Source organism: Uloborus diversus, chromosome 2, assembly GCF_026930045.1.
Source record: "Uloborus diversus isolate 005 chromosome 2, Udiv.v.3.1, whole genome shotgun sequence".
Classification (NCBI taxonomy): domain Eukaryota; kingdom Metazoa; phylum Arthropoda; class Arachnida; order Araneae; family Uloboridae; genus Uloborus; species Uloborus diversus.
This window is the reverse complement of record NC_072732.1, coordinates 26,338,506-26,357,947: the sequence shown is the minus strand read 5'-3', so window position 1 is coordinate 26,357,947 and position 19,442 is coordinate 26,338,506. Positions and strand designations below refer to the sequence as shown.

The following is a 19,442-nucleotide window of genomic DNA, read 5'->3' as shown; positions in this document are numbered from 1 at the left end:
TGACGCAGTTCTTTAATTTCTTCTGTGGAAATGCTTTTTTCACTCCTTTCCTCCTCCCTTGAAGACGGCTCTTCAACCACTTCTTGCTACTCACTGTGCAATTCTTGGAGTTCTTCAACTGTCAGCTTACGAGGCTTGTTTTTAAAGTAAGGTCCGTTTAGAAATTTAAAAAAAGAACGAGTATAGATAGCGCAAAGACATTTATTGCACAAAAATCTACCACCCTTACGCTATATTTTGACATTGCTCCAGTGATTTTCCAAGCATTTGTCATAGCGTGGTACAGGTTTTTGTATACCTATTCGTACAAATTTGCCGCCTGTGTAGACGACCATGAGAACTCCTACAGGGCTTTGGCTGGGATGTTTTTGAACATCCTCTGGTCTGCCCCACTTCGCTCGCAGCAACTTTCATTTGTTTCAGCATCTAAAGTCTTCCCTAGGTGATCTGTGGCACAACAGCAATAATGAGCTCCAACAACATGTTACCCCATGGTTGACTAGACAGGCGGCAATTTTCTACAAATAGGTATACAAAAACCTGTACCACGCTATGACAAATGCTTGGAAAATCACGGGAGCAGTGGCGAAATGTAGCGTAAAGGTGGTAGTTTTTTTTTTTGCAATAAATGTCTTTGCTTTATCTGTTCTCATTCTTTTTTTATTTCAAAACGGACCTTACTTTTACAACGTCCCTCGTATTTCCGTGGTCTTCAAAGTGACACTGTCTGAATAGCAAAGAAGTACACAAATGACGCGTTCAATTTTAGTTAAACCAGTTGGGCAAAGAGCGAGTTGTATGAATAGAGAGGCGGCCGAGTCCACTGTATTTGCTAAGCAATTTAGAAAACATAATGTGCTTTTTTAGACTTTTTGACAAGTGAACTATTTAATTTTTTAACATATTGCAGGCCTTAAGTTTATTACCAACTATTATTCCTGTGGGAGCTGTAAAAAAGTTTTTAGAGTGTGTTCTTCATAATATTCAAGCTCGTAAATATGGAATAAAATTAACAAAGTCTTTGCTGTATGCTGAGCATTTGCAAGTGAGTTTTTGACCCATTTATTTTCATGTGCATAGTTTCAGAAATTCAACTTCTAATTGCTGTTTTAAATTATGTTTGAGTTGTTCTTAAGATGAAATATTCAAAATGCATGTTATGTAATGTTAAAGCACTGATCTCTGTGTAGTGTATCATCTGTTGTTTATTTATAGTGTACTTGAAGTTTATTCAAAACTCTTACAGCAGAGTCTAAAATTCATTTTTTTTAAATGTAAAGGAGAGACTTTCCTCCTAGGGGGATAGCCCACAATGAGACTCATATTTTAAGACACTACAGGATTTTTTTAAATGTTGGGGATAATTGCTTGTTTTAATTAGATAAATTTGATTTGTTTGTATATTTTGTGATTACTTGCATTTTATTTATTAATTTTAATTATTGTCATGATTTGCATAATCAGGGCTTAAAGGTAAATTCAACAATGTTATAAATTGTGAAATTTTCAAAAAATTGCTGACATCTATTTCGGGAGTTAAGAAGAACACTTTTTCAATGCAAAAATATGTTTTTCGATTATAAGTATTTTAATTTCCTGTACATTAAATAAAGAATGTCGCCCAGACGTCATTGCATGTCTAGGGGTTAGTGGAAGAATGATTGCATGAGAAATTTTTTTTATAATTAATTCTTTTACTCCCAATTTGCAAATAACATGTTTACATGGAAATTTACGTGGTAACTTTAAACTCTTAATGCTTGAAAAGAACACATAAAGATCTTAGTATTGGAGTCTCTTTTGGGAAATTAAGTACAGTAAAGTTGTAAGGGAACTTACAGTTCATTATCTTCTATGATTGTATATTATATATGTATTTTATCAAAAATGTTTATTTAGGTACAAGCTCGAAGGATTCACTGTCATTCTTATAAATTAATCATCACTGATTTAGATATGTGCAGAGTTTGTCAGAAAAGAATAGGTAAAAGGTAAGGTGTACTCTAGAAATTTTATTGAAAATGTAACTTTAACATGTATTTTTGTCATTAATTTTATGGTTTTTGTTACTTGGAAAAAGTTTTGAAACAAAATGTACAATGTAAATGATAAATATTTTTTAAAAAAAGTTTATGCAATGCTATACTGTTATGGCTAAGAAAATCTGAAAACATAGTTAACTTAATTGCTCCACCAAAACAGGTAAAATTTTTCTATCAGCTAGTTAACCCCTTATTTTCCTTACAGATTTGAGAAAAAAAAAAGATGTTTAAAGTCAAAGTTTAAAAACGGAAAAAAGAAAAAAAAATTGAAAAACAATCATAGCAAATTTTTAGATTTTTTTTTCTTTCATGAGGTTTTTTTTTTTTTCTTTCTTTTTTTTTTTTTTTTGAGCTTAAAAGGAAAATTATATACATTTTAAGAACCTGAGCTCAAAAATATTTCATGCAGCTCTTTCAGCTATCGTTCTTCTGACAAAAGTTGGCATGTGTTGTATCTTCTCATAATGAACTGATTTTGCATAAGGCATTCAAAGAGCTAGTAGTGGAGTTCTACTGAAAGCTTGAATATGAGAGTGGTATCTCTGCATTATATATGTTACCGTTAAAGTATGAAATCCATTATTTTGTAGAATACCTAGTTATTTCATGGAATAACTGACCGTGTCAGTTAAAGTGTAAAACTCTCTTGTATTTCATGGTTTAACTAGTTATTTCATAGAATAACGATCTGCAGCTTGTTAAAGTGTAAAATAATCTATATCATATCTTGCACGACACAAATACATTTACTTTCTACCCCTACTGTATTTATGAACTATTCTAGGCCATAGGGAGAGAACTTGTTTAGCGTGTTGGCGCAACGTTTTTGTTTTAGAAATAATGTTCTTTGTAATTCCAAGTGTCATTTTAGTAATCCTTGTTGTAACAAATGATTTTATGGTACGTTTCCATAAATACCATTTATACGCTGCATAAATTAAATAAATTGCTTCTTTTTCATTTTAATTGTCTATCATTAGTTTATTTATAGAATTTGTAGTTCTTTCATTTTAGATAACTTGTTTATTTTACACTTTAATTGTCTCTCATTAGTTAATTTATAGAATATCTAGTTATTTCATAGAATAACTAGTTAAAGTGTCAAAATAAACATAATACACTCTTTAATGGACACAATCAGTTATTTCATGGAATAACTAGGAATTCTATAAAATAACTGCATTATGTACTTTAACAGTAACATATACGTTAAACTTCAGACTGCTTGAAATACCTCTAAATTTCAATCTGTTTCGCTACATCATTTCCCACTTCAATTTCCCTATAGAAAGAACTATTCTAGTAGGTAAAACAAAAAAAAAAAAAACTTTTAAAAATTAAAAATCATGCTTTTTAAGGGCCACTGCAATGTTTCTATCATATTTTCCTTGTAAAACAAATGTCTTTATTATTAAATCACCAAATGTTTAATTTTTAAATGTGAATAGTTTATTTTTCCTTGAAATACAATTATTTTTGTTATTCTTGATTTTAACAGTGCCTTTGCTCACTTCCCAACTGGTGTGACTGTTCACTACTCTTGCAAGGACCAATACTCAGCTGAGAAATGATTTAAGTGTCCGATTTGAAAGAAATATATCATTTTTAAAAATGTAATATAAAATATATATGAAAATTAAAATATTTATTTTTTATTGTCTTCTTTGAACTGAATCAAAGGTTTTTTTCAATAATAGATTTATTGTATGAGGCAGGGCAGTCAGAAGCAAAATGATGTAAGAGGGCCTTTGTAAGTAATTTATGTTTCAAGTTCAAACCATAGGTAGGCTTTGATTTAAAGCTTTTTTAAAATCATGTAGTGAGGGGAGCAGCACCTGCCTGGTTTACTATCACCGTCTCTAGCCCCAAAACTGCTGAGAGATTCTCCTACAATTTGGGCTAGTAATCTTCAAATTTTTTATTTTTGGACTTGACACCAGTTTACTCCTATTTGCTTCATATAATATTGTATTGCAAAGCAAAACTAATTCATAATTGATTTCACCTTTAAAATGTGGAACTTTCTTTTTAATTATAAACTATTTAAAAAGATTTCAATATATTTAATCCAATTAAATCCATATGATTAATATTATAAAACAACAAATTATAATAATCAAATTTTATTATTCTTTGAGATTCGGAGTATACAATCTAATTAGGAGTGATCATTTTTCTGTGGAAAAAGACATTAAATAAGTTTTGTGTATGCATCTATAGGATTCATTTAATTAACCTATCACTCACTTGCATTCTTTATTTAAATTTATTGTACAATTTTGTTTAAAAATACATATTTCTCAGCTAGAAGAATAAACCCATGACCATCGGTTAAGAAATCGATGTCTGACCACTAACCACTCTGATGGTATATCAAGCTGGTGCTTAAATATTAGCTGGCAGTTTATGCTGCCCTTTGTTATCATATTTATTTTGAACTGAACTCCTAAATATTGAAAATTATGGCAGAATGTGAAAAATTGCCAATCGCCTTTTTCAAATTCGATGGCTTGCTGTAGTACTCAAAAAGGGCTACCTACTGGGTATTCCTACTTCAAAGGATAGTTTTATACTTAAAGTTATCTATAAAATTAAAACATCGAAAATAACTAAACATGTCAGGTGAAAAAAAATTATTTTGGCTCTCCTGAAAATTGCCAATCTTCACATTCGTTAGCTTAGCATGGTGCCAATTATATGATAATCAAGAGAAACCACAACCATTTTTTAAAAAGTATTTCAAAATTTATAAATTAGGGTAGTCCAAGTCTTTTTGTTTCAATGAGCTGAGATAGAATTTTTGATTACGTTTCTTATAGCCTACCTTTTACTTAGTTATTATTTTCAGTTTGAAGACAGCCACACTGTACCTGCTATTTTAAAGTCCTTCCAAAATCAAAAAACCAGAGAAATGACTAGTTTCAACAATCTGACAGTTTTCTAAAATGCGAAGTATTTAAAGGAACATCCATGTTATTGAAGCTCTTAAGACACCTTTCTGCTAATTTAAAAACAATAACTATAATATAAGTTCAGGTATGTTGCTGTAAACCTATAGAGAAAGTTTTATTCTCTTCTCTTATTTCTCTTGCTTTCTCTTTGAACATTTCCGCTTTCTTCTCGTCTTTTTCCACTCCATCACCTTTTCTGTACATGTGACTAAGGTTCATGCAAGCATAGATGTTTTTACCCTCACACGCTTTAAGAGACATTTCTGAAGCCTTTTTCAGGTCCTTTGGAACTCCTTCTGCACCAGTTATGTGAATTCCACTTGCATAATAACACGCCATGGCATTGCCTAAAGAACAACCTTTTTCTAAACTTTTGAGACCTTCAACAAAGTCTGTTCCAACACTGTCAGGTCCATTTGGGACAGTCAACATGACTCCTTGGTGTAAGCAACCTTCTGGGTAGCTGAGGTCACAAGCTGTTTTATAATACTTTAGAGAAGATGAAAGGTCTTTGACACAACCTGAAAGAAAAAATATTAATGCCCCTTAAATTTTATGAACAAGGGTCAAAAAAAAAATTACTATATTAATTTGAATTTTTGGCATCTTGAATTCAAATTATGTTTTTCGCAATCACGAGTGTGTGAGTTGGCAATACTTTCTTCATTAAATTTATCAATAAAAAGTGAAGGAATTGTCCCACAGTTTTCTTTTTGGCACCGTTGGAAAATGCGACATTTTTTACTCCAGAAATATCTCGACCTATGATCGGAAAAATAACCTTCTATCTCCAAAGGAAAAAAAGTTACAAGCCGTTAAAAATAAACTTTGAATAAATCTAATCTCTATTAAAATTGCTGTTGTTTTGTTTTGCATTGCCATGGTTATGTCTTTTAGCTTCGCTTCATTTTAATTTCTTAAAGGTCCACAAACTTGGCGCCACGGAATTATTAAGCAGTGGGGAAATGTTTTCGCCAATTCTGCATATTTTACGATCTACGTTGTGATAATTTCCCCGGACAATGTAGAAATTGTGGGAAGAGTTTGAAAACTTGGAGACTTAGCAATTTTCCCAATTATCGCCAAATTTGTGGACGCCAAAGACCAAGAGCTAATGTACTTTGGCCATGGCCTTGCTGAGAGTGACAGAAGCAAACGATTATAGCCCATAATTGACGACAGCGCCAAACCCCCCAGTTATCGAAATATTTTCGAAATTACTAATGAAAAGAAACCAGTGCATCGAAAAAGCAGGAGGAGATGGAAGTTGTATTTGTACGCGCTTTTACATTTAATTGTAAAGAAGAACATTACTATGATTTAGCTTTCAAAACTTAATGATATCCAAACAAAATATCAATGTGAAAAGTAGCCAAGCTCGATCGAAATGAGGTTCTGGGTAGACGGTGTAACCGACAAGATTCAGATCTCAATGGATAACAAGTTCCATAGCAGTTCCTCATGGAAATTGGATTGCCCCGTGTTCTTCAATTCATTTTGAAAACATTTTTTTACTTTCTTTCATCCCGGGTTTAAACTTGCCAAGTTACTGTATAATTGGAGTGGGCACATGTTTTTGAAATTGTTTCTTGACGACAAAAACTTGCCGCAAGTTTAAAATCCGGAATCAAAGAATATAAAAAAAACGTTTTCTGAATGAATTGGAAAACATGGGACAATCCAACTTCTGAGGAACAGCTATGGAACTTGGTACCCGTTTAGATCTGAATTATTTTATCGGTGACACCTTCTACCCAGGGCCTCATTTTGATCGAACTTGGCTCCTCTTCACATTTATGTTTTGTTGGGATTTTCTTTTACAGTGATCCATAGCGTACGGTAATGTCCACAGCCCTGCTATTTTAATTAAAATAGAGAAAATAATGCCTTTTAGTTCAGAGCAATTTCATGTGTAACGGAAAGACAGTTTTTTTTTTTTAAGGTTTAAGCGATTTCAGTGAAATTATTTTCATTTCAGCTCTTTTTATTCTCTCTGCACTTCATTGTTAAAATATGAAAAACGAGACAGAGAAAAAAAAATTCTATTCCTTTTTCTCAATGTTTGTGTTATTTTCTGTTCCGTGATGAAATTACACCTTTCTGAACCAAGTTTTTGGACTTTTTGGATATTTTTGTGACATTGTGTATTAATTCAATCTTTTAACTGACGAATACTTTCGTGATAGAGAAGTAACAATAAGAAACTGTTACTTTAAATAATTTTTCATGCACTAGGTTGAAAAAATTCAAGTTCATGCATTTTGACGGAATAACTGCGGTGGAGTGGCTTTTAAAATCCATTCATTGCTATAAAAAAGACGATATTTTTAATTAAGTTAAAAATTGTTGCCTTCAACTTAAATGACACTACTGTTGTTGTTTACGTGTCCATGGTTAATAACTATGGAAGGATTGAGGGCCATTGCCTCGAGATTTTGGACTTTATTTATTCACACATAGACAACATGAGAAAGATTTTCAGCGTAAAGAAAGGAAATACACCACTCAGAGCATCCGCGTTTATCGGACCCACGTTTACCGGCATTGGAAGCGAAGTTTCTACACAAAGCCATGAAGGCTCCCAACGCATAATGAATGAGGCGTAATGAGTGATATAGTTTACAAAATCACTCCAATAAATTAATGAAAAAAAAATTCTTTCGAGAGAATTTATGTCAGGATTTTTCTTAAAATTACTTTATGAACTATGTTTGGACCTCAGACAAAATTATATAAGTACATTTTAACTAACGAGTGGAAAGAGAAATTTACACTTGCTCTAACAGTTTTTTTATTCAGTTTTATAGCACGAGCAGAGCCGTGCGGGTACTCCTAGTATAAAATACAGTACTTAAACTATTTTAAGCTGTTAATTAAAAATACATTTTAAAAAGATGCGGCATTTTTATTAAAATAGTAATTTTAAAAAAACATATCAAGTGAACTTCAATGAAAATCAAATAATATATTAAATTATCAACATGGACATATAGGAAATTAAAAATAAATACTTACTTCAACTAGAATGAAAAAAATAATGATAAAATTACAATATTTCCGTGTTGTCAGAGTGAAAACCAAAATGTATTTGTTCAAATATCTCAAAAACTCATTTCTGCATATACTGCCCTTTATCTTCCCATGACAATCTAGTTCTACTCACCTTTGCCTAAGAAATCATAATTGCCAACTTTGAAACAGCTTCTAGCATATTTTCGCTCATCACAGTTGCTCTGGTACACTTTTTTAGCTGCCTCAAAATCCTGCTTGTATGCTTCTAAATAATCACCAAGCAAATGGCAACCTATAACACAAAAAAGGAAAAATGTCTTTGTTAAAACAATCCAACGAGAAAATTTCTCTAGGTCAAAAATTTTCAATTTTGCTATGTTTTTAGCAATAAATTTTCCAAGGTTTATTCAAATAAATTTTCTTGAAAACCTTTATATCTTGAATACTTTTCTCCGCACGCACCCCACCTCTTAGCCGTAGGCCTTAGGTTCCACCGCCCGGGGGGTCCGCGTAGCGGGCCCCCCGCACGGCTGAGTGCTATATCTTGAATACTAGCAGCAATATTAGTTTTGATGATCTCCTGCAACTTTTACTAACAGCAGAATTTGAAGATAAAAGGTATCCCTTCTCTAAAACCAACAGTCTTACAGTCCTCTGAGGTGATGGTGGCCTGACCGGTAAGGCGTCTGACTCGTAACTGAAGGGTGCTGGGTTCAATCCCAACCAGGGTTGGCTTTCTGCCGGCAGAAACTAGTTTTTGCCTTGCCAGTGGCAGAAACTGGTTATAACCGGTAAAAACCGGCAGAAACTGGCAAAAACTTAAAAATGTCTTTAATAACTTAAGTAACTACTAAATGATGTTTGTTTAAGCAAACTAAAAAGTTAAACTTCATTACATCATTCTAAAAAATAAAATCCTATGCTAGTTCCCTTGATTTAGTTCGGAAAGGGAACTTTTCAATTGCAGCAGATGCTTGTAATATTTGGATCAATCTACCAAAGGACGAAAGACCATATTGGTGCTTAGGAAAGAGGAATGACATACAGAATTAAACAGGCACTACTGATTGCAATTTGCTCGCTTATACGAATCATCTAAATTGCTTGTGATTGAAAACATCATGTGCTTCAAGAAGAAAGTGCCAGAACTTTACTTGCTAATATTAACGTCGATTTTGTACCTAATGTCACAGCTTTGCAAAACAAGTTGGCCCCATTTCTCAAAACTTTTTTTTCCAGTCAAGTTTTTCCCACTATCCTAGTTACTGCGTGGTGGACCAGTTAGAAAAAATATACAATAGATGAAAGTTTCACGAATATTGCTTGTTCCTCGATGCATAGCCTGCTAGCTCTTCTGTTGCAAGCATATTCTAAAGTTTCTCATTTGTGCATATTAAATCGAGAAATTGTTTAGATTTTAGAAACCACCTTTTCTAAGAAGCAAGTGCAGGATCCAAACAATGTAACATTTGATTTTGAATTGTGATAATATTGTAATTCAATTGTGCTTTGGTTAGCAAATTAATATTTTTTCCATGCATTTCTAATGTTATGTCAATAATTTTTATTTGTCATTTTGTGAGTTTTTGCCAGTTTCTGCCACAAATGTGGCAGAAAATGGTTTTTGCCATGCCGGTTTTAACCGGTTTCTACCAGTGGTTTTAGCCACCTCGGCAGAAACTTGCCAACACTAATCCCAACCAGTCGAAAATCCTCCATATTCCTTAACGGTAACTGGGGCACGTTAAATCAAAGCCCCTTAACACTAAATGCCTATCACATTTGCCTCAAAAAGTGATCCTCCGCCAGTTCCACTGGCAATGCTACCTGGCGGCAATACAAGAATGGCGTTGCTATGACAATGAATTCAAACATTTGCTTTGTAAATATCGTCTGATATTTGAAATTGTTTTTATCTTTTGCTTTTTGCTTATAGACATTTGCTCACATTAAATCTCTTGTGCAATTTTTCTATGTAGTTAAATTGTTAGTTGTTAAATTCTCCGCTATTAATTTCTAATACCTTCGATAGATGGCAGTAGCAGTTGTAACAAATTTACTTATTGTGATCACTTCTGCTCTTTGTTAAAAGTGAGAAAGCGACAGTTCTTTAGTATTAAGGAGGTTTTGGGAAATACGCTCATAGTCAGAAAGTCCTGCAAGTGAATCGCTAACTCTGGGGGTGCTGGACCAGGGATTGCTCAGCTTCTGGTTTGGATCAAAAAAGCAGAGCTGTCTTCATTTACAGAGCTGGTAAAGCCACAGATGATGATGGGTACTAGAGGTGGGCAATGTCGTTCTTTTTAAGGATTCTTTAATCAAAGGATCGTTCATTCTTTTGATCCGTTCATTCAACTCGTTCATTTGAACGACTTCGTTCATTTAAAAAATTTGCATATCTCTCTGCACGACATACTCATGTACATTTGAAATGTTTTATTAGATCAGTAATATTCTTTGAAAGAAAAAAAACTAAAATGATATAAAAGTAAGAAAATATGCCCATGAAAAATGAATCAAAAGAACTTTATTCAGGTTTAGATGAATAAAGCAATTATAGTAAGTAATATCTTACTATAATTGCTTTATAATAAAAATATCTTACTTACTTACAATTATATTGCAAGATATTTTGCAAATGCCGAATCGTAAAATATGTTTTCCATTCCAAAAATGGCAGGCTCAATTTCAGTACGTCAAAAAATTAAGATATTATTTTTTTCCAGCTATAGCACTGTATATATAATTATAGCATTCACAATAGACCACGCATAACGAAAAAAGTAACAACAAATATAACGGTAGCTCAGCCGGGGTACCGGTTAACTTAATTTAAAAAAAAAAAGAGACTTGCCTAAAAATATTAGGAAGCTTCAAAATTATTCCAAAATACCAATAAGAATAGAGAAAAAAAGGCAACACTTTTTTAAATGGGTAAAATAAATTAGACAGTAATAATCAGTATTTCTCAGTTGCCAAATGGTAAAATATGTTTTCCATTCCAAAAATCGTAGGTTCCATTTCAGCATGTGAAAAATAAATTATTAAAATAAAACATATTAAAATTTTCCAGCTACAGCACTGTATACATAATTATAGTATTCACAATAGACCTTGTTTAACAAAAAAAGTGACAACAATTATAAAGGTAGCTCAGCCGGAGTACCGGTTAACTTAATTTTTAAAAAAATGCGCCTAAAAATATTAGGGAGCTTCAAAATTATTCCACAATACCGATGAGAACAGAAAAAAAAACGCAACACTTTTTTAAATAGGAAAAAAAATCGACAGTAATAATTATCAAAAAATAAAGTGAAGTAAATATCGGTGGTAGTTGATAAGGATACTATAGAACAAGGGTTCTCAAACTGGGTGACGTATTAAGAGACAATGGTATCTATACATATATTTAAGGTAGATGTGCAAAATAAGGTCATAGTTCATGTACACCAATAAGGTCATCCCTTCATTGATGTCACATAGTAAAAATTTGCTAGATTGATTTTTACTATGTGACATCATAGTAAAAATCAATCTAGCAATCATAGTAAAAATCAATCTAGATAATTCATCGTCATCAGAAACATTAGCTGATGATAGAGTGTTATCAACAAGCAGTTTCTAATTACCAGGCAACAGAAACAAACAGAAACCAGGTAACAAAAGTTATTACAGAAGAGTGATGTCAAATCTACTTGACCTTATTTTACAGTAAGTTTCGTTTCTACATGGATCACTGTAGGTTACTAACATGAAAAAAGTTATTTATTGTTCCTCAAGCCTAAATTATGTTCCCAATAAGGCTAAACCGTCTTTCTTTGTTTAAACTTCTGAAAAACATAATTAAAACTTATATTTTCACTTGTTTAATTTTTTTCTTAAGTTTTTATGAGTCGTCTGGTGAGCATGCAGAAGCTGGAGCCAATGAGGTGGTCTCCTTCAGTCAAAAGTACTACTTTTAGTAATTGAAATGGATAGAATGAGCAAAAAAAATTACATGGACCCAGAAAATACTCTGATTTTCCCAACAGTTTTTCTTTAATTAATTTTTTAAAATGTCCAATTTTTCAAACAAGGCGTGGTCTTTATGACGTCACAAATGATGCAATTTGGCGCATCTTTCTACAACATTTCCACGTTATGATAATCAAGCAGCAAATTAAAATTGCGCTCTACACTTGCTATCAACCATATTGTTGCCAATCCACGTGAGTAAAGATGCGAGTTAAATATTTTGTTCTGTGAATGGCATTTCATCATTTGATGTCACACGACAGAAGTGTAAACAATGAAAGCGCACAGATTTAAGTAATTTTTTTAAAATATTAAACTTAAATAAATTATTTAAAAAATGGTCAGATCTTATGTTTTTAAGCATGCTCTTTCAGAAAAAAATACTTTTAAAATTTTGGAAACGACCCAATTCAATCATAAATGAGCGAGATATTAGGTCATGAACATCCGGGTGATCTTATTTCGTGCACTTTCCTTATATATAGAGACTGACTGGGGTGCCGTGAGAAAGTTCTAATTCTTCAAAGGGTGCCGCTAGTCGAACAAGTTTAAGAAGATAAAAGGTTTGCCAGAAAAGTGGTAAAAGATATTTTTAAAAATGATTCTGGTGATGGAAAGCGTGAGGAGGATTTTAGCAGGTGTATGGGACAGGAAGTAGAATGTCCAAACATTTTGTTAGTAGCTCAAACAAGTTATACAAAACATTACTAATAGATACATTGAAAAATAGCAAATGAACTGTATCAATTAAAGAAAAATGATGAATAAAGCAGAAAGTAAAGAGGTTCGAATGAATATATCGTACGTACTGCACTGAGAAAAAGGAAAATTGATATTGGTTGAGAGTTAAAAATTTGAAGATGAATGTAATTTTTTTAAAAAAATGATTTTAGTACAATGCAATGTTCCAAACTGTGCACCGTTCAAAAGAACAGTCGCTCATTTTTTAAGTGAACGAACCGATCCGTTCATTTTATGTTAAGGATTTTTCTTTCTGACCCGTTTGTTCATGAATATCACATCCGTAATAGGTATGGGGACTGTAGAGTTTGAAGTCCTCTAAGTCTTGAGACATGTAGCCCAAGAAAAACTATATATGCTGCATGGAGCAAGTTTTCTAGGAATTCCATCCACTTGGAAATAGGGGCAGGGACGTGCTTAGGGGGTGCCAAACTGCGCGACTGCACAGGGTCGCTAAAATATTTTTGGTTTAGGGGTCGCTAAAATATTACAACAGAATAAAATATTTCTGGGTGACATAGTGTTACTCTGATTGTGTTCGACGACCTAGACCAGTAACTACTGATCGGTTGATCACATGAGAGCTATGATGTCGGACGAAAAACACGCAGGTGAAGAACTACTTATTATTGGTCAAAACTGTCACGTGCTTTAATTAACCAATCAACAGCTTAAATTGCGCTGAACCGGTAAATCCATAAAAGGCTGTGGTTAGTCATTGGTAGACCGGTTGAGCTTGTTGAGTGCAACCTAAATGTTCGCGATTGTATTCCGAAAAGATAAAAGATATAGAAAATTTGCCTTTTTACATTTATTTATTTACTAGCTGTATTGCCCGGCTTTGCACGGTTTACTTCGAAAATAAAAGTTGTGCCAAGTGACGCATGTTCAACAATCAACTTCAATTAGAGAAAAAAAATATACTGTAAAATTTTCCATCAAAATAATCTTTCCTTAAAAAAAGAAGAGGGCAAATAAAAAATTCCCGATTAAATCAAACGCAACACCAAAAGAAAGAAGATAAATTGCCAAATAATAATCAAAAGGGGGAATTTTTACCTCAAAACAAAAACAAAATTTTATTTAGTCACAGCCTAGAAAAAAAAAGTGGCAACCTTCTGAACGCTAATTTAAAATGAGATCTCACAAACAATAGTTTTCCTGCTAAATAAAGTTCCATTGGGCTTAATAATGCTTTTAAATTTTTTCCCGGTGATTTTACGGCCTTTATTTTTTTACTTCGAAGGAAATGAATGTGCTCTTTGGGTATTTTTTGCGGGCTTTCGAATAGCGTCAAAATTGAAACGATAGGATAATTATTTTGTGTAGAAAGAGCCATTTAATGCCATTTTCGGGCCCTAAAATTTAAATTCGAACGGTTTGGTTCTGTTTTGGCATTTGAAAACCCCTCCTGCGTTCTTTCTCGGGTGCCCAAGTACCTTCATGCCAAATTTGGTCCAGATCCGCGTAAACTGCAGATTTGTATTGGGAACATACGCACATATAAATATATTCTCTGTTTTGTTTATATAGATTTTCATTTTAAATTTCAAGAGAAATTTCTAATTTTTAATTTTTACAGAGGAAATTGTACATTATCATGCAGTAAATTCCTATAGCGTTATGGATTTTTGTTGATCATTTTGCAATGTTTGATATTTTTTAAATAGTTATAACAAAGTTCAGCCAATATTTTTTCGTTGATTTTGCAATCCCCTATAATAAAACGGAAACTGATTTCTTAGCCTTCTTAATTGACTTTTTTTTTTAAATTCACATAATATAGCAATTTTATAAGAAAATGTCAAAATAATTATCATTGTTTATGTGCTGGGGTTGGTGCGGGTTGTAGTGTGTTATAATGAAATGTGTTATGTTTTAGGAGAAAATAAATAACAAAAATAATTATTTGTCGACTATTAAAGCAAATTTCGCACAGGGCCGCTAAAACTCTAAACACGCCTCTGAATAGGGGTATTATTGAACACAGAAAATGCTTCTCAGGGGTTTTTCTCTCAAATTATTGAGAAGGTTTTTTTTTCTTCTCTGGGTTTGTGTTATTCTAATGTTTAAATTGCTTTGATTGCATTAAACGCTCAACATTACATAATTCCATGTCAGATCAATCACCTTGACCCTTGACCTTACCATTTCAGATTTCAATAAAATTTGCCATGAAGGACACGTATGACAAGATAAATAATCCTGCCAGTTTTTTTAGATTTCCATTTTGAAAGTTTTTAAAGATACAGTCCAGTAAAAAAACTCAAAATGTGCAGGGGGGGAAAATGATAAGTTTGCACTCTAAGCAAAAATTCAGGTATGCACTAACTTATAGGGTCAATTCATCGCCAGATTTTGATAGAGAAGACCGTTACGTCATAGCTATATAAACAAAACGCGGATAGTGAATTTGAGTGTTGTTCTCTTCGGGTTCGCGTAGTACGTTTGCTGTATTAAAATTCTTTGGAATTACAGAAATAAGTAATGTTGAAAATGTGACATTTTCCATTCTGGAAAACAGTACTGCTAACATTTTGCCCTCGATTATTTCAGCAGTGTTTTTGCAGTTTTGAAATCAGAATTTTTTTTTTCGAATTGTGCTCATTGTTAGTATTTGGGCGCTGGTAGAAACATACCTAGAGGAGGGAGGGGCACCAGCATGAAAATCACTCCCAAAATGCGTTTTTACTAGTTTTTATTAATTTATTTTGTCATTTAATTTGAAAATTTTTTTTTCTTTTAATCATCCAAATGTTATCTATTTTCACGTTAACTCTTAGATAAATTTTGATTTTTGTTAAAATTATTTAATTTGTACGTTTAGCTCTCTGATCACAATATTTTTGTAACTTGTCCTGTCTTTAAAACTCATTTAATCTCTCTTATTTCAAGTTCATAATTATTTTTAAAAAAATATATATTAAAAAAGTATTAAACAAATACTGTTTCTTAAAATTAATGAAGTTTTAATTTTAAAAGCTTGAGAGTGAAAGGGCACCTCTATACAGCCCTGCCAGTGCTCATTACATACACTTTTTGATGTATTTTGTGGGGGTTTTTTTTAAGTATTTTGTAGTTCGTCCTTTGTTTAATATTTTTTGTTTTATTTTATAAGCCAAATGGTGTGAGAATTAACCCCCCTGCTTCCTCCAACCGGTGCTCGTTGCCATAAACATGAGGTTATTAATTTTTTGATGCATTTTGTTGTTTTTGTAGTTTGACTCTGTTTAATTGATTAAATTTTATTTTTAAAAGCCAAGAAGTGAAGGTGCACCCCTGCTAGAATTTTAAAACCAACTAGATTTAAAATAAATTAACTTAAAAATTAAAAAAAAAAATTTATAAAAAAAATTAAAGTGTTAAGTAAAAATTTTAGTTTTAAAAGGTAGGGGGTGAAAGTATACCCTTTTGCAGTCCACTGCCAGTGCACATGGACAAGAAAATTTAGATTAATGCAATTTGTAATGTACTTTGTAGTTTGAACATGTTCGTATTTTTTAATTTTATTTTTTAAAGCCAAAAGGCATGAGAATGCTGGGATGCCCCCCTCCTCAAAGAGCAAGGGTACTCCCCCTAAATATGACAAAGACCCCCCCTCCCCACCACCAAAGGAAAAAATACATGCAGAATATCCCTTAAGAATTTTAGTGGCACAGTCTGCACATGACCCCCCCCCCCCCCCATCCAGGTGGGCACCCCTGGAGAATAATCTTCGCTTACCTCCTACCAGCACTCGTGGACATGAACCTGAGGTTAATAATTTCCGTAATGTATTTTGTAGTAAGTCCCTTCTTAATTAGCTTTATTTTATATTTTAAAAACCTGGATGTGAAAAGGCACCCCCCTGCAAGCACTCATAAACACAAACAAGACATTAATATTTTTGGTGCTTTGTAGTTTAAATATTTTGTAGTTTTTCCTCTGTTTAAAAGTAATTTTATTTAACTTAGTTAGTATAATTATTTTTTTTTATCATTACAAAATATCAAATTAATATATTTTAAAAATTAAATTTTAGTTTTTTAATAGCACCTCCCACCCCCTTGTTATCAGGGTTGGCCGGATTGGACCCAATGGGTTTTTTTGAAAAAACCCATTTCAAAAAACCCATTATTTAGCTCACTTTTGGGTTTTTTAAAATTTTCTGAGAAGTTTTTAAAAAAAATAATTAAAGTACTTTCCCAATTTAAACTTCTTTTATACTTGGTCTTCACCACAGACAATGAACATAAAAAATTAATTTTGAACTTTAATAGTATTTCTCAATTCGTAATGGCATTTAAAAAATACTTCAAAGATTTTAAATAAATATATTGAAATTTTTTCTTTAACTGGTCAATACCTAACTCAAATTATCTTGACTAAGTCCTGACACGTCTGATTTTCTCAATATTTGTAGATTGTACAGAGGAAACTATTCTAGCTAAAATTCATGTGAATTATTTTCTGCAAACCAACCCGTCACAAATCTCGAATAAACAAGGTATATTTTTTAGAAATTAACAGGTTTTACAAACGGTCGGACAGAAAACAGAATAGCATTTATAGTATTTTCATTATCTTATGAAAAAGTTTAATATTTGTTACTCTGTATACAGAAATAGGAAAACAGGCAACATAAAATTCAAAGAAATGTCTTGATTAAGCTGGAATTCAGTAAAAAAGGATTTTAACTACTTGAGGTTCTACAGTAGTTTTGCATAACAAAATGAATTACAATGAAGTAAAATGCAAAAAAAAAAAAAATATATATATATATATAGTAATTAAAATTGAACAATAGATTTTATCACTCGAGAAGTATTTTTGCCTTAACTAAATCAATCATGGAAACAAAAAATATGAAACTTCACCATTCTTGGGTTTCGTCGTCTTTTATACTTTTGTTCAGAAAACTTTGAATTTTAACTAGTTTTCCAGCTTTTTTTACCCTAAGACAATTTTTGCGCTTTGTCTATATACTTACGCCACAATATGCTACAAGTACTCCACATTTTCCATAAAAATAGACAAAAAAAAAAACACATTTCTTTTAAAAAACCCAGCTTTAGTTGGATTTTTTTGGGTTTTATTTAAAAAAAACCTAGGTCCATGGACTTTAAAAAAAAAACCCCGGGTTTTTGCCAACTCTGCTTGTTATGGCCCCTGGTTACCTGGTTATATGGTAATATCTAGTCACACTTATGCATATGTATATGGGGCATTCCAAGGTATTTTTGACATTTATGTAGAGTCCGTAACGTGACCTTTTTTGCCATAACTTTTTAATTTACAGTTTGATTTGCAAATTATTTTAATTTGAGCTGGTGTGTTGGCAGGAAAAGGTCAAAATAAAATAATATGCTAATCAAACAGTAAATTAAAAAGTTATGGCAAAAAAGGTCATGTTATGGACTCTACATAAATGTCAAAAATACCTTGGAATGCCCCATATACAGATTAAAATGCGTCAGCATTCATAATTTTGGGCGTTTTATTTGGATTAACCATTCTTTCACTAATCCCGAATTTTACAAAAGAAAATGATAGAATGATTTATTACTGCAATCGGTTTTACATGTTTCATTGGTACTACAATATGCACAAGAAGAAGGCATAAAAATAAAAAGGAAATTGCTGCTGCTACCTTCGCATCAACCATGCAGTCTTAACACTACCTCAACTGTCAACAAAGCAAGGAATGGAGCTATCACGTGACAATGACGTAACGTGAATTGATCCCATCATTACTCAAAAAAAAAGCATAACTTGCAATCACAAGTCATACAATCAAATGTTCAACAAAAATACATAGGAATCTAAACTTTTTGACTTTGTTACTATTAAAAATTTTAAAAGAAGCAGTTCTGAATGCAGTGGAGATGTAACTGGTATTTTTTTCTGAAAAAGTACAGGTTGGGTTCATAAACACTCCTTTATAACACAAATAGTTACTACTATATATACTAGGGCTTAATTAATTTGCTTAGGACTTCAGTCCCTGTATTGCTTTACAATGTCATTTAAATTTTCACATATCACACAGAATTCAAACTTTTAATGTATGAAAACTGGCTCTGAAGACTGCAGGGCTCCAGCACTTTTAGTTACTTTAAAAATGAAATTAAGCTCTGATACATAGGATTGGCTAGCAATCAGACCAGTCAATTGGCATCCCCCTCCCTGGATTAAAATAACATTATGTGAAGGGGCATTTTGTACGTATTTTGGCATTTTCCCCCGATAAAATACATCGAATATATAGCCTGTCCCCCCCCCCCCCCCCCCCGCTGAAAAACTTCGAAATTTCCGGCCTGCTAGCAATAGCAATGTTCAGGTTTTAGGGGGAAGGAAGGAGGCAATAAAACTATGAGACCCTTTCTGATTTCTCTCCCAGACCTCTTGTCAGTTATGCAATCACACTGCTAAATATTTTGATGCAAGTGTGTTGTATATTGTTTAATTCCATTTAATATTTAGTATTTTAGTAAATGCAATTTTTTAGTTGATCTTTGATTTTTACTTCATTACAAGTTCTTACCTTCGGCATTTTTTTCGTGAAAGCAAGAAAAACGGTATTCAACGCCTATATTTTCCAAAAATTCTTTAACCTCTTCCTCAGTTTTAAGAGCCATGCTTGGATTACGTAATCATGCAAAACAAATCAAAACAATGCTGTGTCTACGAAGCCGATAAACAA

At 32.5% G+C, this 19,442-nt stretch overlaps 2 protein-coding genes across 2 annotated transcripts in view; one reads left to right on the top strand and one right to left on the bottom strand.

The window, feature by feature from the left end:
- LOC129217789 (vam6/Vps39-like protein) overlaps positions 1 to 3,667 on the top strand; it is an 81,220-nt gene extending 77,553 nt beyond the window's left edge. Inside the window, exons 24-26 of the mRNA XM_054852131.1 lie at positions 911 to 1,045; positions 1,900 to 1,991; positions 3,541 to 3,667. Coding sequence (XP_054708106.1) covers positions 911 to 1,045; positions 1,900 to 1,991; positions 3,541 to 3,613 — 300 coding nt within the window. The 3' untranslated portion in view covers positions 3,614 to 3,667. The remainder of the gene's footprint in view (positions 1 to 910; positions 1,046 to 1,899; positions 1,992 to 3,540) is intronic.
- An 807-nt stretch (positions 3,668 to 4,474) lies between these two features.
- Positions 4,475 to 19,412, bottom strand: LOC129217788 (cytochrome c oxidase assembly factor 7 homolog). Its single transcript, XM_054852130.1, has 3 exons — positions 19,284 to 19,412; positions 8,157 to 8,297; positions 4,475 to 5,514 (listed from the first exon to the last, which is right to left on the bottom strand). The coding sequence occupies exons 1-3, from the start codon at positions 19,375 to 19,377 to the stop codon at positions 5,075 to 5,077; spliced, it is 675 nt and encodes a 224-aa protein (XP_054708105.1). The 5' UTR covers positions 19,378 to 19,412; the 3' UTR covers positions 4,475 to 5,074.
- Between the last annotated feature and the right edge of the window lie 30 nt (positions 19,413 to 19,442).

What these genes read in the sequence shown, in the direction of transcription:
- LOC129217788 (XM_054852130.1), bottom strand. Translation starts at nt 19,377, where the DNA reads ATGGCTCTTAAAACTGAGGAAGAGGTTAAAGAATTTTTGGAAAATATA. An exon ending in TCACGAAAAAAATGCCGAAG is followed by an intron (nt 8,298 to 19,283) that starts GTAAGAACTTGT and finishes TTTGTGTTATAG; the next exon opens with GTTGCCATTTGCTTGGTGAT. An exon ending in TTATGATTTCTTAGGCAAAG is followed by an intron (nt 5,515 to 8,156) that starts GTGAGTAGAACT and finishes TTTTTCTTTCAG; the next exon opens with GTTGTGTCAAAGACCTTTCA.